This window comes from Hypomesus nipponensis, chromosome 11 (assembly GCF_054491055.1).
Source record: "Hypomesus nipponensis isolate SF chromosome 11, ASM5449105v1, whole genome shotgun sequence".
NCBI classification, from domain to species: Eukaryota; Metazoa; Chordata; class Actinopteri; order Osmeriformes; family Osmeridae; genus Hypomesus; species Hypomesus nipponensis.
The window spans coordinates 14,883,212-14,898,031 of NC_140371.1; the positions used below are offsets into that span (position 1 = coordinate 14,883,212).

At 43.7% G+C, this 14,820-nt stretch overlaps 1 protein-coding gene across 2 annotated transcripts in view; it reads left to right on the forward strand.

Annotated features, from left to right (window-relative positions):
- LOC146268295 (SH3 and PX domain-containing protein 2A-like) overlaps nucleotides 1-14,465 on the forward strand; it is a 38,967-nt gene extending 24,502 nt beyond the window's left edge. The window contains exons 8-14 of one of the 2 annotated variants that reach the window (XM_084709737.1): nucleotides 4,265-4,378; nucleotides 6,772-6,855; nucleotides 8,533-8,650; nucleotides 8,833-9,164; nucleotides 9,320-9,369; nucleotides 9,490-9,609; nucleotides 9,723-14,465. In XM_084709737.1, the coding sequence (XP_084565863.1) occupies nucleotides 4,265-4,378; nucleotides 6,772-6,855; nucleotides 8,533-8,650; nucleotides 8,833-9,164; nucleotides 9,320-9,369; nucleotides 9,490-9,609; nucleotides 9,723-11,675 (2,771 nt within the window). In that variant the 3' untranslated portion in view covers nucleotides 11,676-14,465. The remainder of the gene's footprint in view (nucleotides 1-4,264; nucleotides 4,379-6,771; nucleotides 6,856-8,532; nucleotides 8,651-8,832; nucleotides 9,165-9,319; nucleotides 9,370-9,489; nucleotides 9,610-9,722) is intronic. The other variant, XM_084709738.1, reaches the window with a different exon arrangement.
- The last annotated feature ends 355 nt before the right edge of the window (nucleotides 14,466-14,820 follow it).

The following is a 14,820-nucleotide window of genomic DNA, read 5'->3' on the forward strand; positions in this document are numbered from 1 at the left end:
TCGGGCTGCTAATAATTATTTTCGTGGCATTGTAGAACACATCAACCATATCAAAAGATACACATTTAATATTTTATTAGTGATACGTTTTATGCATCTTAAGAAGTTGTTTCAGCTTTCCAGTTCAGAGTTTCGAAATGAGGCCTCGTCTCACCCTCAGATGAGCTTGGGTTCTGTTGCTGGTTAGTGTTAGAAAGCAACCTTGAGTGTTTAACCTGATAGTGTTTCCAGACAGAAGATACTCTAGGGAAGACAAATATGGCTCAAGCCCTCTCCAGCAGATAATGTAGGTGCCTCTCTCTCATCTCCTTTCTTATGGAGAAAGACCCAATCGGCAAAAAGGGGTTCAAGCACAACTTTATCACTTTGAAGTCTAGGCCAAACATCTGCACTCTTGCTATACTTTCTCCTTTCAGGAATATCCATTGCAGCTCCCATCACAGTTTCAAGCTGACCTTCTCCTCTTTTAGCTTGCTGCTCAGAGCTCTCCTTCAACACGTGTCAAGCTTACATAATCATAGTTTATAGTCATGCATTTTCTTTGTAAACCACAGTTTTTTTTCCAGTGGTGTTTGCAAATGTTCTCTGAAGTATGTGTTTCAAGCTGTGTAATGAGGCTGACTCAGGCAGTTTGTTAAGGTGGGAAGAGCCTAATTAAAACCGTCGGCAACCACGTCATTCAGCCAGTCCGGTTTTTGTAGCTCACAGCAGGCCATGTCAAACATAAACTCTCAACATACCAACAGCTCCGCTTTCATGCTGATCATGCTGTTTTTGATTATTTCATTGTAGTGCAAACAGCAGTGTTGTCAAGACAATGCATTTATTTTTTTCTCTGTGCAAAAGTTGCGACACTGAGGTCAGTGTTGGTGGTTTATATTGTGTGGTGTGGTGATGTTACATGAGAACATCTCAAGAGGGTTGAGGCTCAAAGTATTATCTAACTGAACCACTGACCAACAAGAGAGAGCTCAGTACTGCATTTACCGTTAAGCCTGAGGGGAGAGTAACTAGAAAGAGCTGAGTTTAAACCTGAAAGCCATCTCTTTAGGTGTGCATATTGTATTATGCATCCACGGCTAGGGAGACAACATGTGTTTATGGGTTTTTATCCATATTTAATATACACATAATGTATGTGTAGAGAATTGTATGAGACAGATGTGTGTAGTTGCAGACTGGAATAAAGATCCATGCAGAGCTGTGGAAGGAGGCTCAGACTCTGGTCCGGATACAGACTAGAGGTGAACTGCAGATAAAAATGCAGGTGTAGTCGTATTTCTCTCCATGTAGGGCTTTCAATCTCTACTTCTGGACTGTGCCCAAACTGTCTGGTCGATGGTTCAGACGCCCACATACATTCACTGACACACACATTTTTATTCAGCGACATCTGCACAGACATTTCCTGAAATTCTGATAACAGGCGAATAAATATTTCCTCATATTTTATTTCCACATACCATCTCACCTTTCAGAGCTTATGAATGACATCTGGGTTGGCATTGTCTCTACTCTACAAAAATGTCTGGTAACAATTTGGACATCATCTTTTCAAATATATTTTTGTGTTTGTCTTTGAGTGTGTTGATTTTTACAAAAACAAGGTGACAAGTTTGTATTAAAAAAAAAACAACAACAAAAAACACGTTCTTAGATGATTCACACTTATATGATATAAACCTGACTTGGCCAGGAAACCGGCACTTGTGTAGTGGGTGTATGTTTTAAAGCTGACTTTTATTGACTCTTTTGAGGTTGGGTGAACTCAGCCTAAGCACCTGCCATATGTGTGCATGGCTGAAAAATACAGTCAAGCCAGTCCTAGCCATCAATAATAGTGTATATTTACTCAAACCTCTTAAAGTGACAGTATTTTTTCTCTGAAATGTATATTCAGACGTCTAGCTAAGTGCTTTTAATTAACATACTACCTAACATAGTACTAACATACAACATTCTTTCACTGTATACTCTTATTTGCTTTTCTAACTGCAGCTGCCAATTTGCAAACGTGCAAATGACATAATTTCTTCAGTTGGCAAGCCAATATGAAAAGGAGAATTTTGTGTTCTGAACAGTTTCTTGAATTGGAACAGTAAAATCCCATTACCAAGGTAAAAGATATCAGTATAATGGGTACTGTGAATCGTATGTTAAAGCTATCCTGTGTGGCTGTCCTGGGGTTTGTCAGTTTCAACTGTGTGTTTATACATAGTTTCTTGCGTAAGGTCTCAAAACCTTTCCCTCCAATTAAGGCAATAAATATCAACAAATAATGTGTTTTTTTTCTTCGTATTTTGGAACTCTTTCACATCATTATTCAATCCACAAGTTTTCAATCCTCAGGGGAGGAAAATGTCTCAGTGTGAGGGACTAAGTTCTATAGACATTATTTGATTTCTTGTAGCTTTCAGTTCTGAGTCTAATTTATTAGTGCAGGGTTTTTCTGAAGCCAAAGCTTTGGTGTAAAGACTGAGCACATTATATGGCTTGTTAGGTCCTTGAGCACTGGCCAATGTGAGGCATGTTGCCAGGTCTCAACAGTGAGGCCTTCTCCTCTGGACCCACACACAACTTCACTGGAACACAGATGCTCCAGCAACATTGCCACTAGCATGTGTTGTATAGTTCCCAGGTCATCAAGTTCAAAAGAAATGCATGCCTATACAGTACCTGTTCATATTTAAAGTATGAAACATTATAATATTTGGAAGATTTGGAAGAAATGTTTTGAAATATATTCAGTGCCATGAATTGTAAATGACACATACGGTACAATAGCCATGTAAAATTGTTTCATTTCTCTACAACATAGCCAAAATCAAGTATTATAACATACAGTTTAGTAAGAGTATTTATTCTGGAGCTTCGAGCAGCAGAACAGCCTACAGAACAGTCTTGTCCTGTATGGGTTGTCAAGAGTTCTTGGACTCTTCCTGATTCCTGTTACCACAGCAAACAGTGCATACGTGGAGCTCAACATCAGACAGAAAGGTTGCAAGGCTTTTGTCACTGTGTCTCCTGCTGTGGCCAGATGTGCTGTCTCCAGAGCGGGGGGACACCGAGAAGGTGTCACGTAGCACTTCTACAGTTTGGACATCAAACATAAAGCGACTGTAGTGTTGCGTTACTGTAGTGTTAAGTTACTGTAGTGTTAGGTGTTAGGTTACTGTAGTGTTAAGTTACTGTAGTGTTAGGTTACTGTAGTGTTAAGTTACTGTAGTGTTAGGTTACTGTAGTGTTAAGTTACTGTAGTGTTAGGTTACTGTAGTGTTAGGTTACTGTAGTGTTAAGTTACTGTAGTGTTAAGTTACTGTAGTGTTAGGTTACTGTAGTGTTAGGTTACTGTAGTGTTAAGTTACTGTAGTGTTAGGTTACTGTAGTGTTAAGTTACTGTAGTGTTAGGTTACTGTAGTGTTAGGTTACTGTAGTGTTAAGTTACTGTAGTGTTAGGTTACTGTAGTGTTAGGTTACTGTAGTGTTAGGTTACTGTAGTGTTAAGTTACTGTAGTGTTAGGTTACTGTAGTGTTAGGTTACTGTTGAGGCCAGCAACAGTGGCCAGGGTATTGTTTGGCGGCACAACTCATACAAAGTAATGAATGACTCACATGACCTTGGAACATAAAACTGTATTAATCAATCATATTAATCAATACAATAGTACAACTTTACCCTATTAGAGAGTTTGATCTAGTTACTCTGTGCTCTCAACCGTTTCAACTCAGGCATTTGTCCGGGAAGGGTTTGACAAAGCAATGAACTCATATCCCTAGGAATCCAATCCTATCAGCTTTGACACTGTTATTGGACATTTCATAAGTTCTGCCAATAATGTTCCACCCTTTTAAATTATTTTTTGATGCTGACAACTGTCATGGCTAACAAGGCCAAATCAGGGTTGAAAAACAAGACCAGACAATCTTCACTGGGATGTTTTTGGCCTAAGTGACAGCTATAGCCTGTGGTTGCGACAGAGACAAAACTGTTTTCCTCCTGTCCACGTGTCTCTCAGTCATTCCTGGAATACAGAGACTGGATTCAATCATGGCTAATAAACGGACACAGACATCATGGCTGAGATGGAAGAAAAACACCCCCTCTTATAATGTAGCTGATTGGAAAACTACACTGAATGATGCTGTGTTAAGTCACAAATTTAAAGAACTAATATATTACACAAAGTTCATTTTTTATTTGCCACCACCTACCTTAACTCACCCCTCTTGTTTAACCTTGTTGACCCTCCTCCCTCTCCCCCAGGCTGGTGGTTTGTGAGCACTGCAGAGGAGCAGGGCTGGGTCCCTGCTACCTACCTGAACTCCCACAGCGGAACACGGGATGACCTGGAGCTGGGCGCCTCCAGGGCTGGAGAAGGTGAGACCACAGCCTCCCTCCACTTCCTCCCCAGCTCCACACACACCCACACCCCGCACCCTACCCCATCTCTGTCAAGGTAGAGTGGCCCCCAGACCCACCGCCACCGTCTGATGACAGGGTCTGACGTGCCGGTGGTGTGAACAACCCCCTCTGTGCTCCTGCCACTGTAAGCACTGCTGCACAAGCTGAGGATTCAGCCTTGAGTAAACACCTACTGTAGGAGTGGTAATATACACACAGGCGTACTGTGTACACACACACACACACAAGCCGCAGCCCTGGGCCGAGGTGCCCTGAGTGACGTATTGAATCCCTACAGTCCTGCCAGTCCTACAGTACAGTACTGCTGTGTGGAAGGCAGTAGCGATACAGTCCAATAGTACATTACTGCTGTGCAGAGGGGAGCAGGGATACAGTCCTACATTCGCAGAACCGACCACCGGGGAGCTTCTGCTAGGGCACGGTAAACTTATGAATGAGGTGTGTGTTTACACTGCTTTAACGGTAGGGATTGAACTGTGAAGATATTTACGAGTCATGCTCCACACTAAGGTCAGTTCTAATGTTTACCATCCCAGGACTTGAGGTAAATCATGTGATTCCCCACACTGAGGATAATTATCTCTCCAGATGAGAGGGGTAAGGTTACTGTAGCTCTTTGTCCTGCGTTCTACCCTCACAGTGCTGTCCAAAGCCCTGATAAGAAACACACCTAAATATGTGGGGTTTGCCAAACGACCATGACCAACGGATCCAATCATCCTGTCATCCTAATTTACCCTCCCCGGTGACTTACAAAGTCATCTAGTCCAAGCTGTGTCACAGCCCAGTTCCTCTCCATGTTATCTGAGCTACATTGCCTTTGGCACTGTGCCTGTGCAGTGTCACTCTCTTTGGTCAAATACATGCTGTTTGGATTTCAACATTGGATTTACAGTGCACACAGTGCTATCTACAATACCTACATTACCTGCAGTGCCTTCAGTATGCATGCATGTATTCTTGTTGAAAACCCCCCAAAACTACGAGAGGCACATGCTTAATTTGCTTGCATCTTACACATCCAAACAAAAATTCAGATTTTCCAGCAGTGTTTCCAAGACTTTAACTGTATTTAATTTTGACTCCAAAACTATGGGTCCCGTATTCCCCCTGGCATTGTATATCATCAGGGCTGGGGGGGAGAGGGGAGTATTCTGGATGTAACAAACTCTATATCAGGATGAATGGTTCTGCAGTTTCACACAATTCTCAGTGGTATTTCTCTTCCCTAGCTTTATCTACATAATGCTAATTCATTCCTTATGAAATGCTGCGTGGCCGCAAATACTGACAGACAAGAAAACACACTCACACGGACACACACAGGTTACACGCAAAGCTGATGGCAGACGTTGCCAGAGTGGTTAGGTGGCAATATGTCTGTGTGATTAGCCTTCCTGTGTCTACTCAGTCATGGGAACGACCAGGGCCACATGCAGCAGCCTAAACCACCACTCTGTCACAGAGATGCAGATGGAACTCTGTAGCAGGGATCTGGAACACATGATACGGCCTTAAGAACCGCGACAGACAGTCTGCGTTGTGGATCTCTCCATCTATGGGATGAAGAGTCCCATCATGACAGATAGTTGGATGTCTTCCTTCCTGGGGTGGTCATGTTTCAGACTTGTAATTCTTTGTCATGGGTTCTATGATATGATACTTCTGATGGCTATCATATTTGAAGGCTCGATGTTTGGAGAGCTATCCTGCTCTGCCTACTCCTAATTTGTAATGATGGATGGATTAAATATGTGGGTCAACTTTGATTGTCAACTTAAGTTTTTCAAAGGATGAAAAAATGTTGTTTTGTCATAATACTTCCAATTGACCTTGCAAGTTCAGTCTGATGTATTTGATGGCTGCTAGATATTTAACTGATGATAGATGATGGGAAATTATTTCAATTAGACAATTATCTAATTTTGCCTCAAAACAGGGTGTTTCCCATCTCCAGTACGCAAAAGTCAGAAAGTATTTTGATCTGCGCACTGAAATCCTGTTTATTTAATCTATTGAATAAATGGCCTGCAATGTGTGCCCCAGATGCTTCTGCAGGACAGGACAGGACAAACATGCTAACAACGTCGCTAATTACAAGCCGCAGCCAACATGGCCTTGTTTTACGTTTCCTGTGTAACATTCGTCCATCCTCACCATCCACCACTACAGCGGGGCTCCACTTATTTTATACGTCCTCATCCTTCCATGTAACCCACTAATAATGGTCTGTCGATGGAATCCATGGTGTTTGTGATGTTTGTGCTCTCCTTTCATGTCGCTGTGTTTGTGTGTTTGATGCGTGTGTGTGTGTGTGTGTCTGCTCGCCATGTGTGTCCCTCCATCAGTCCCTAAACGCCGTAAGGCCCATCTGAAGAGGCTGGACCGCAGATGGACGTTGGGGGGGATGGTCAGCAGGCAGCAGAGCCGAGGTGAACCAGCCCCAACCTCAAACTGTGTTTAGTCCCCTTCTCTCTGTCCACCTTACCCGTCCACACCCCATCTGCCTATCTGTGATGCTTGCCTTTCCCCGTGAAACTCCACCATCTTGAACCAACTACATGCCATTAACTCACGTGCTCATACTGTCACTTTGTCAGCGAGTAAGGAAAGAGTATAATTCAAACTCCCGTCAGTCCTGCAAAAGCAAATGTGAACTCTGAAACTTTTATATCAGTGTTGGAAAAGGAATTTACGTTCACATCCTGAAATTACCTCATGTACACGATTTATTATAATTAACCTCAGCGTGCAATAGCAATCTTTTCTCAATTAAAGTTAAACTGGTCCACTTATCAAACTGTTATTGCGTTATAGACCTTGGTAGACCTCATGTAACATTTCACCACATTATTTGAGTTTTATGAGTAAATGAAACATGTACGTTCATACTTTTCTGAGGTGTTGAGAGAAACTTGGTCAACTGATAAATGAAGCCAATAAAGAGTTTTATTCATCTGTCTGTCGAAGAAAGGGTGAAAAGTGTTTGTGCTTGCTCACATTACCCTCTCCAAGGCCAAGCTTAGTTTTTTTTTTCTCCAAAAGATATGCAGTTGAACAGCTCGCAGAGGAGAGTTGATACTGTAGGGTGTTGGAGTCCAGCTCCAAGGTTTGTGCTTGGCAACACTGTGGACGGAGCACACAAAAAAAGAGTGGCCTATGGAGCAAAAAGAGGTTTTCCACAGAAGGAACTAAATCTTGCTGAAATAGTGCTGACTGCAGGAAAATAGTTTATGAAAGTTATGCAGGCGATGCATGTTGTGGTTAACATAATATCTGATTCAGAGTTTCCCCCCCTGGCGACTGTTTGAGGGTGAAGGAGGGTGAGGGAGAGGAAGGGGCGGAGAGGGGAACCACAGGAACAGGGTTGCCCCTCCAGGGACCGCTCTGCCAGGCCTTTAAACACACAGACCGGAAGCCTCACAGCTCTGGAGAGAGGAAAGCAGAGCAGGCAGGAAATGTCCTTTCTTCCTCTATTAACATGGCTGTACATGGACCTTAGTTTTTCCATGTAAAGGGAATTCCTATGACATTCCCATTCAGGTCTCTTATATTCTTACAGGATGATACGCAAGGACTTTTGCCACAATATCTCTCTCTCTCTCTCTCTCTCTCTCTCTCTCTCTCTCTCTCTCTCTCTCTCTCTCTCTCCCTGTCTAGTCCTCTTTCTCTTCTCTCCTTAATCTCCCTGGTATCATTTGAGATGAGGTCTCTTATGACGAATAATTACTGTCACTAGCCCAATAGGAAGTTACAAATCAAGATGGCGCCTGTGTCTTGCTAAGTGTTGAGATCAGAAAGACTGACCGCCACAAATCTGTTACCCACGATCTGTTAATAGGACTATTCCCCAATGTGATTTTGATCGGAGACATTTTTTAACAGTCAGCACCCCGCCATTCTATCCTTTGACGAGTTGTCAGGTCGACAGGACTGTTTGCCCTTTCTCTTTATTTTTCTTTCAGTAATGCTTCATTTTCTTCTACCTTCTGTAAAACACTTTCATGTTTCCATTGGTTTGAATAATGGGTTGTTATTGTAGCGCTACAGTAAGGTTGAGAAGCTGACAGTAGCCTTTGTGTTCCCACGCCCTCTGTTGGGCCTTGCAGAGGAGAAGTATGTGACGGTCCAGCCGTACTCCAGCCAGGGGAAGGATGAGATTGCCTTTGAGAAGGGGGCCATTGTTGAAGTCATCCAGAAGAACCTGGAGGGATGGTGGTTTATCAGGTAAGAGAGACTGTGGGGGTTTTAATACTGTCATAACAGTGAATGACCTGCCAAACAAAACCATCTTCTGTTATTATGGCTCAGGTTTACACACGCTCTTCATATCCCTCCCTTCTCGCCATGCTTTTCCCTCTCATCCCTCTCTCCCTCTCCCTCCTTCTCTCTCACGTTCCCCTTTCCAGGTACCAGGACAAGGAGGGCTGGGCCCCGGCATCCTACCTGAAGAAGGTGAAGGATGACCTTTCACCCCGTAAGAAGACAGTGACGGGACCGGTGGAGATTATTGGAAACATCATGGAGATCAGCAACCTACTCAACAAGAGGACCCTGAGTGAGAGGGACGTGCAGGTGGAGGGCCCTCCTGAGGAGAGTCCCCAGGTGGCTAGGAGGGAGATCAGTCTGCCCATGCCCTGCCCTGACTCCTGCCCAGGCCCTGCTCTGCCGGAGAGCAAGGTCAAACCTGAGCCTGCCTCCCCAGCCGTGGCCCGCATCGCTCCACACAGGATTGAGATTGGTGAGTTGTCACCGGAAATACGTCTTTTGGATTTGCATAGCTGTATGTGTGGGTTGGAGAATGAACAGAATATATAGGTTTGATAAATGGATGTTATCAACTATGTTGCTACACTGATTACAGTTTGAATGATTGATTTCTCCCTCCTGTTTTAGGCTCCCCAATCCTTAGGCAAAAGCCTCCTCCTCGGAGAGATGCAACGCTGGTCAGTGGCAAATGTGTTATAAATATGTGAATACATTCTCAATTGAACTTATATAAGTGTCTGCATAAAGTTTTTGTTGCACCGTTTTAAAGTACTGTGTGTGTGGTTGTCTTTACCCAGGGATTTCAGTTACCTTCTCCTCCAGAGCCCCCTACGGTTGAAGCAGAGTACTACACCATTGCAGAGTTCCAGTCAGGCATAGCAGATGGAATCAGTTTTAATGGAGGACAGAAAGCTGATGTAAGAATTTTTGTTATCCAATGAATCTAAAATAATATCGTTTTACTGGTCTGAATTCCACTTGTTTTGTGAGAACGGCAGAATAGCTTGTGCCTGGATGTCTTGTTACCTAGGTGATAGAGAAGAACTCAGGGGGTTGGTGGTATGTCCAGATAGGAGAGAAGGAGGGCTGGGCTCCCTGCTCCTATATCGACAAACGCAAGAAACCCAACCTGAACCGACGAACCAGCACCCTCAGCAGGCCCAAAGTCCCGCCCCCAGCACCGCCAGTCAAGAAGCAGGATTCCGAAGAGACAGCACCTCCCAGCAGCCCTGGCTCTGAGGCCCCAGAATCCCCTGTGTCTCCTGGTCGACCAGCATACGAGGAACCAGAGTATGACGTGCCTGCCATCGGAGACCTGGACATGGAGTCTGAGTTTGAGTTCCTGAGGGGAGACGGCTCCTCGGTGGACGGAAAGAATGAAGACGCCTCCTCCTCTCACCTGTCCTTCAAGCCCTCCCCGGCCTCCTCCGTCCACAGCGCCTCCTTCAAGATGGGCGAGTCGTTTGAGGACGTGTCCCAAGAGGCTGAAGAGGAGTCGGAGGCGGTGGAGGAGTGCATCTATGAGAATGACGGATTCAGGCCCTTCAGAGAGACGTCATGTACACATTCCAGTGTTGATTCTGACTCCCCCAAGACAAATGTCCCTTCAGAGACAAGCAGGCCAGCTCATTGTCACTCCACCCCAGGGGGCAGGAGAGCGAGCAAGAAGAACCATCCGGAGCTCAATGGTAACCAGATTCCTACCAAGCCCGAGGGAGGAGCCACCAGTCCCAGAGTCGTCTCCTCAGACTCCACCACTGACCTCTCCAAACAGTCCAGGATGAAGAAAGAAAACAAGGAGGAGAGTAAGATGGCAATTACCAAGCCTAAGCCTGTGGTCAGACCCAAACCCCAGCTGGTCAAGAACTCCAGTGCTGAGAAAATGGACATCAGCAGTTTGAGAAGACAACTGAGGCCTACGGGGCAGCTGAAAAATGGCACCTCCAAGGCAACCAAAGGTGAAGACTCCGAGACAGCCTCCGTCATCTCCTCAGAGGACTCCTTCTCCTCCTACAGCACCTCCGACCTCTCCTCCACCTACTCCAAAGGCAGCCGGGGTGACTCAGACCTGGAAAGCTGCACCCTGTACCGCACCACAGACCCCTACGAGAAGGTCCAGGAGTCTGAGGTGAGCTTCCCGGGCGGGGTGGAGGTGGAGGTCCTGGAGAAGCAGGAGAGTGGCTGGTGGTACATCCGCTGGGGCGAGGCTGAGGGCTGGGCTCCTACCTACTACCTGGAACCTGTCAGGCAGCCGGACGACACGGCTGGGTCCGAGTCCGACGGGACCCCCACTAAGCCAGGCAGCCTGAGTAAGTCCAACAGCCTGGAGAAGAACGAGCAGAGGGTCCAGGCCCTTAACAACATCAACCAGAACCTGAAGCGGATCACCCCGCCCATCCCCTCCAAGCCACCAGGGGGGCTATCGAGGCCCTTGGGCCTGTTCAATGGCTTTCAGAAGCAGAAGAATGGGACCAAGCAGCAGTTGATGGTCCGTCCCCAGTCAGTGTTCATCTCAGCCCCCATCATAGACGCTCCCAGCCCTGTGGGGTCCCTCCGGAGGGGCGAGTCTCTCAACTCCACAGACCATCCCCGCTCCAGTCCCACTGTCAAGCGCAATGCCTCCTTTGATACACCTCCTAGAGCACCGGCACCAAAGGGTAACGCGGCATCACCCAATAGGAACAAATCCAGTACGGGCAGCTCCGAGTTCGTGGGCCGTGGGCCTCAGAGAAACGACCTCACCACATCCACAGTGAAGCCCAAACCCATTGAGAAACACCACATCATCCACAACAACCTAAGAGAGTTGTACGTCTCCATAGCGGATTACCATGGCGACGAGGAGACCATGGGGTTCCCAGAGGGCACCAGTCTGGAAGTTCTAGACCGGAACCCTAACGGTTGGTGGTACTGTCAGGTTCTAGATAGTGGCAAGCCCAGGAAAGGCTGGGTCCCATCCAACTACCTGGAGAGAAAGCCATAGGACTAGACACTTACAGTGGGTAAAGAGGTATAGTTTGGGCCAGAGACTGAGAAGTTCAAGGTGAAACGTTTTACCAAAGGCATTATGAAGGCATTATGTTTGAATAAAAGGTAACAGGAATTTCCAACCTAGATAGCAGCCTCTTTCATATCTAGCAGCAACAACAACAGTATCCCATATTAATTACCATAGAATACCCCAGTGGAGAACTTTGCTTCTTGAAGAAGACATTTACAGTTAGAGGTAAGATGCCTTTACACCGCCCTATGATTAGAATTGAGCTAAAACAATTGCTTATAATAAGATCCTTAAGTTGATTTATGATATTCTACTTTTCAGCTTTTTGCATGTTATGAAGATTTGTTCACAAACATTTTGGCCCTGCTTTACATAAGCATTTTCTCAATTTTTTGTATTTTAAAGATACAGTATGTCAGTCTATGCTTTTCATATTAAGAGACATCTGCATGTTTAGAAATCACATTTCTTGTGAGGATTCATGTTACTTAATATTTTTGTAGTTTGTAATTTTTTTACACCATCTGGTCTTTTGCATCTCTTGTACATCCCAATCAATGTTTTAAACCAATTCTCAGATGAGCCTATAATACACATTTTCAGTAACGTGTTTGAGAAATTTACTTGTTTCCCTTCTTGTTGATACCAATATTTGTGTCCTTAGGGACAGCTGCGGGTTGTTTGCCAACACCGCTGCTTATCCTCTTTCATATGTTCTAAATACATTTTTGCCCCAGGTTTCAGGAAAAACATATTTATTGAAAGTAAGTGGGGTGAAATACAGTCATGAGTTCCTTTTGAAGTTAATTTTTATACACAAACAATTTCTAATCAGTCTTAAAGTGCTCCCTTGTGTTTGGAACATGTTAAACAGTTTCAAAGTGAACGCATCTTCTCCAATGGGTTTTTATAATGCCTGACACAGATTGCTATGAAAAAATCATTGAAGTCAAAATATTTTGATGCATGTATTACAATTGTGTAGATATGGGATATGAAAAACAAATTACCAACATATCCTCAGTAACTTCCCTTGACGAGGGCATTATGTAAACTTATACTACAATAACTGGCAAACCTCAATTCTTTAAATGAAAACCATGCAGTTGCAGAAACTGTTCAGTTATGATGAATCAATCCAATAATTATAAATCATTTCCATATGTGTAAGCAACTTTTTTTTTTCTTCATTTCTACTTTGGAAAATGTTTACAGTATGTATTTGTAATACAGTAAGCTGCCTGTTTGTGGATGGTTTCAGTATAGCATAATGACAAATTAAGAATGATTCAAGTACATCATACAACTGAATAATGTTCAGTAGGTTTTGTGTTGTATGAAATGCTTTAAGAAATTGAAATGAGGAATAGTGCAATAGGACGGATCCACCATTTCAGATTAGAGACATAACCTTGAATCAGCATCTGACCAGCATTTAGGATTCATATATGTACTTATTGTGTTGTTATTTTAAAGTGTGTAGCTTAAATGGGCCTCTGGTATTTGATATATGGTTGAACATATCAAATCTGCATTCATTCATATCACAATCAGTAGTAATGACACGTCATCTCACTTCAGTGCACAGCCAAAGACAGCTTATAAAAGGTTTTTAAACTCAGGTCCTGTTTATAAGCAGAGTCACTTAAGAACTTAATCATATATGTTGAACGTATATAACCAGAAGCCAGTGTTATAATGTTTGGCTAATTTATCAATAGATAAGATGGACGCTTTTTGTTAAACTCAATTCAAAACCACATTGAATTCATGAAGAGAACGATAATTAACTTCATGCTAGATTGACCTAATGACTAATTAGTCCTGTACTTATTTGTGTGAAGGTCGATCATCTATGTACAGCTCATTCCAGCTCACGTACAGTCTGCATTAAAGCGGTTCCCTATGTCAGACGGTGTGTGGTATGCTGACAGAATATTTACAACTGACATGATGAGTTGTGGTCCTCTCTCAGGCTGTTCCCTCCACTGGGAAACTGAGGCTAGACTTCTTCAACTTAGAAGAGAGTTACAGCTGTCTGCTCTGTTAAGTGTGTGTCTCTGTGCATGTGTGTATACCTGTGTGTGTGTGTGTGTGTGTATGTGTATTCTTGCATGTGAGAGTGTGTGTGTGTGTATGTGTCTTTCTGCATGTGAGTGTGTGTATGTGTCTCCCTGCATGTTAAGCGTTTGTGTGTTTGTGTCCATTTAAGGGCATATGTCTGCACTTGCGCATGAGAGTGTGTGCATAGGTTAGTGTTTTCACAGCTGTACAAGTCTGGTGACTTTAAAGCGGAGGTGTGTGTATGATACAGTAGGTGCTTAAAAACACGCATTTTGTGCAAACGACCAAATATTTGCCGTTATCGTAAGGTGAGGATAGAAGAGAGCTGATTAGCAGTGCCAGAGTAGTAAAGAGGTCTGATGCTGAACATAGGGGCCCAAAAGAAAAACACATCTAAAACTTACCTTCACATATCAAAACCAACAAAGATAAGTAGTGTCTTCCTAACATTTAGTTACTATCAGACATGCATAGACTGTATGTCTACAAGGTGATTTTACTTGTTAACATGAGTGAAATGAGAAATTAAATGTTTTTAATGCAACCTTAAGGTCCATATATTATTTACAGATGCCACAATATGTGAATTATAATGTTCTATGTTTTTGATCCTTGTCTTTCTGGCTCCTTTTGATAGTGAAGTTTGTCTATGTGGTGCTAATAACTTGTTTTCCTCCTGAAAATAAATTATCAATTTCATGCCCAGTGCTTTTATCTTACACAATATCTGGTTTTTGTTCATGTCTGGACTATTCAAAACATTGCTGTTTTATTTCAGTTTGTCCTCAAGAGGGCAGCACAGCCTTTAGTCAGATCAGGGGCCGATTGTCCCTCAGAAAAGAAATTCACTGCCTTTCTCTCTCCTGCTGGTGAACATCTCATGCTAAATTCAGCCAGTATCTGAACTTTAATTCAATTACATTAATTACCAAACATATATTTGTGGCATTTGCTTCTCAATTGGATAGGGACGGTTAGAGATAGACAGTTAGGGCAGGAACAAGAGAGGGGCCGGAATCTAACCCATGCCCGGAATTGGGCTGGAATTGAACCCGGGGGGTTT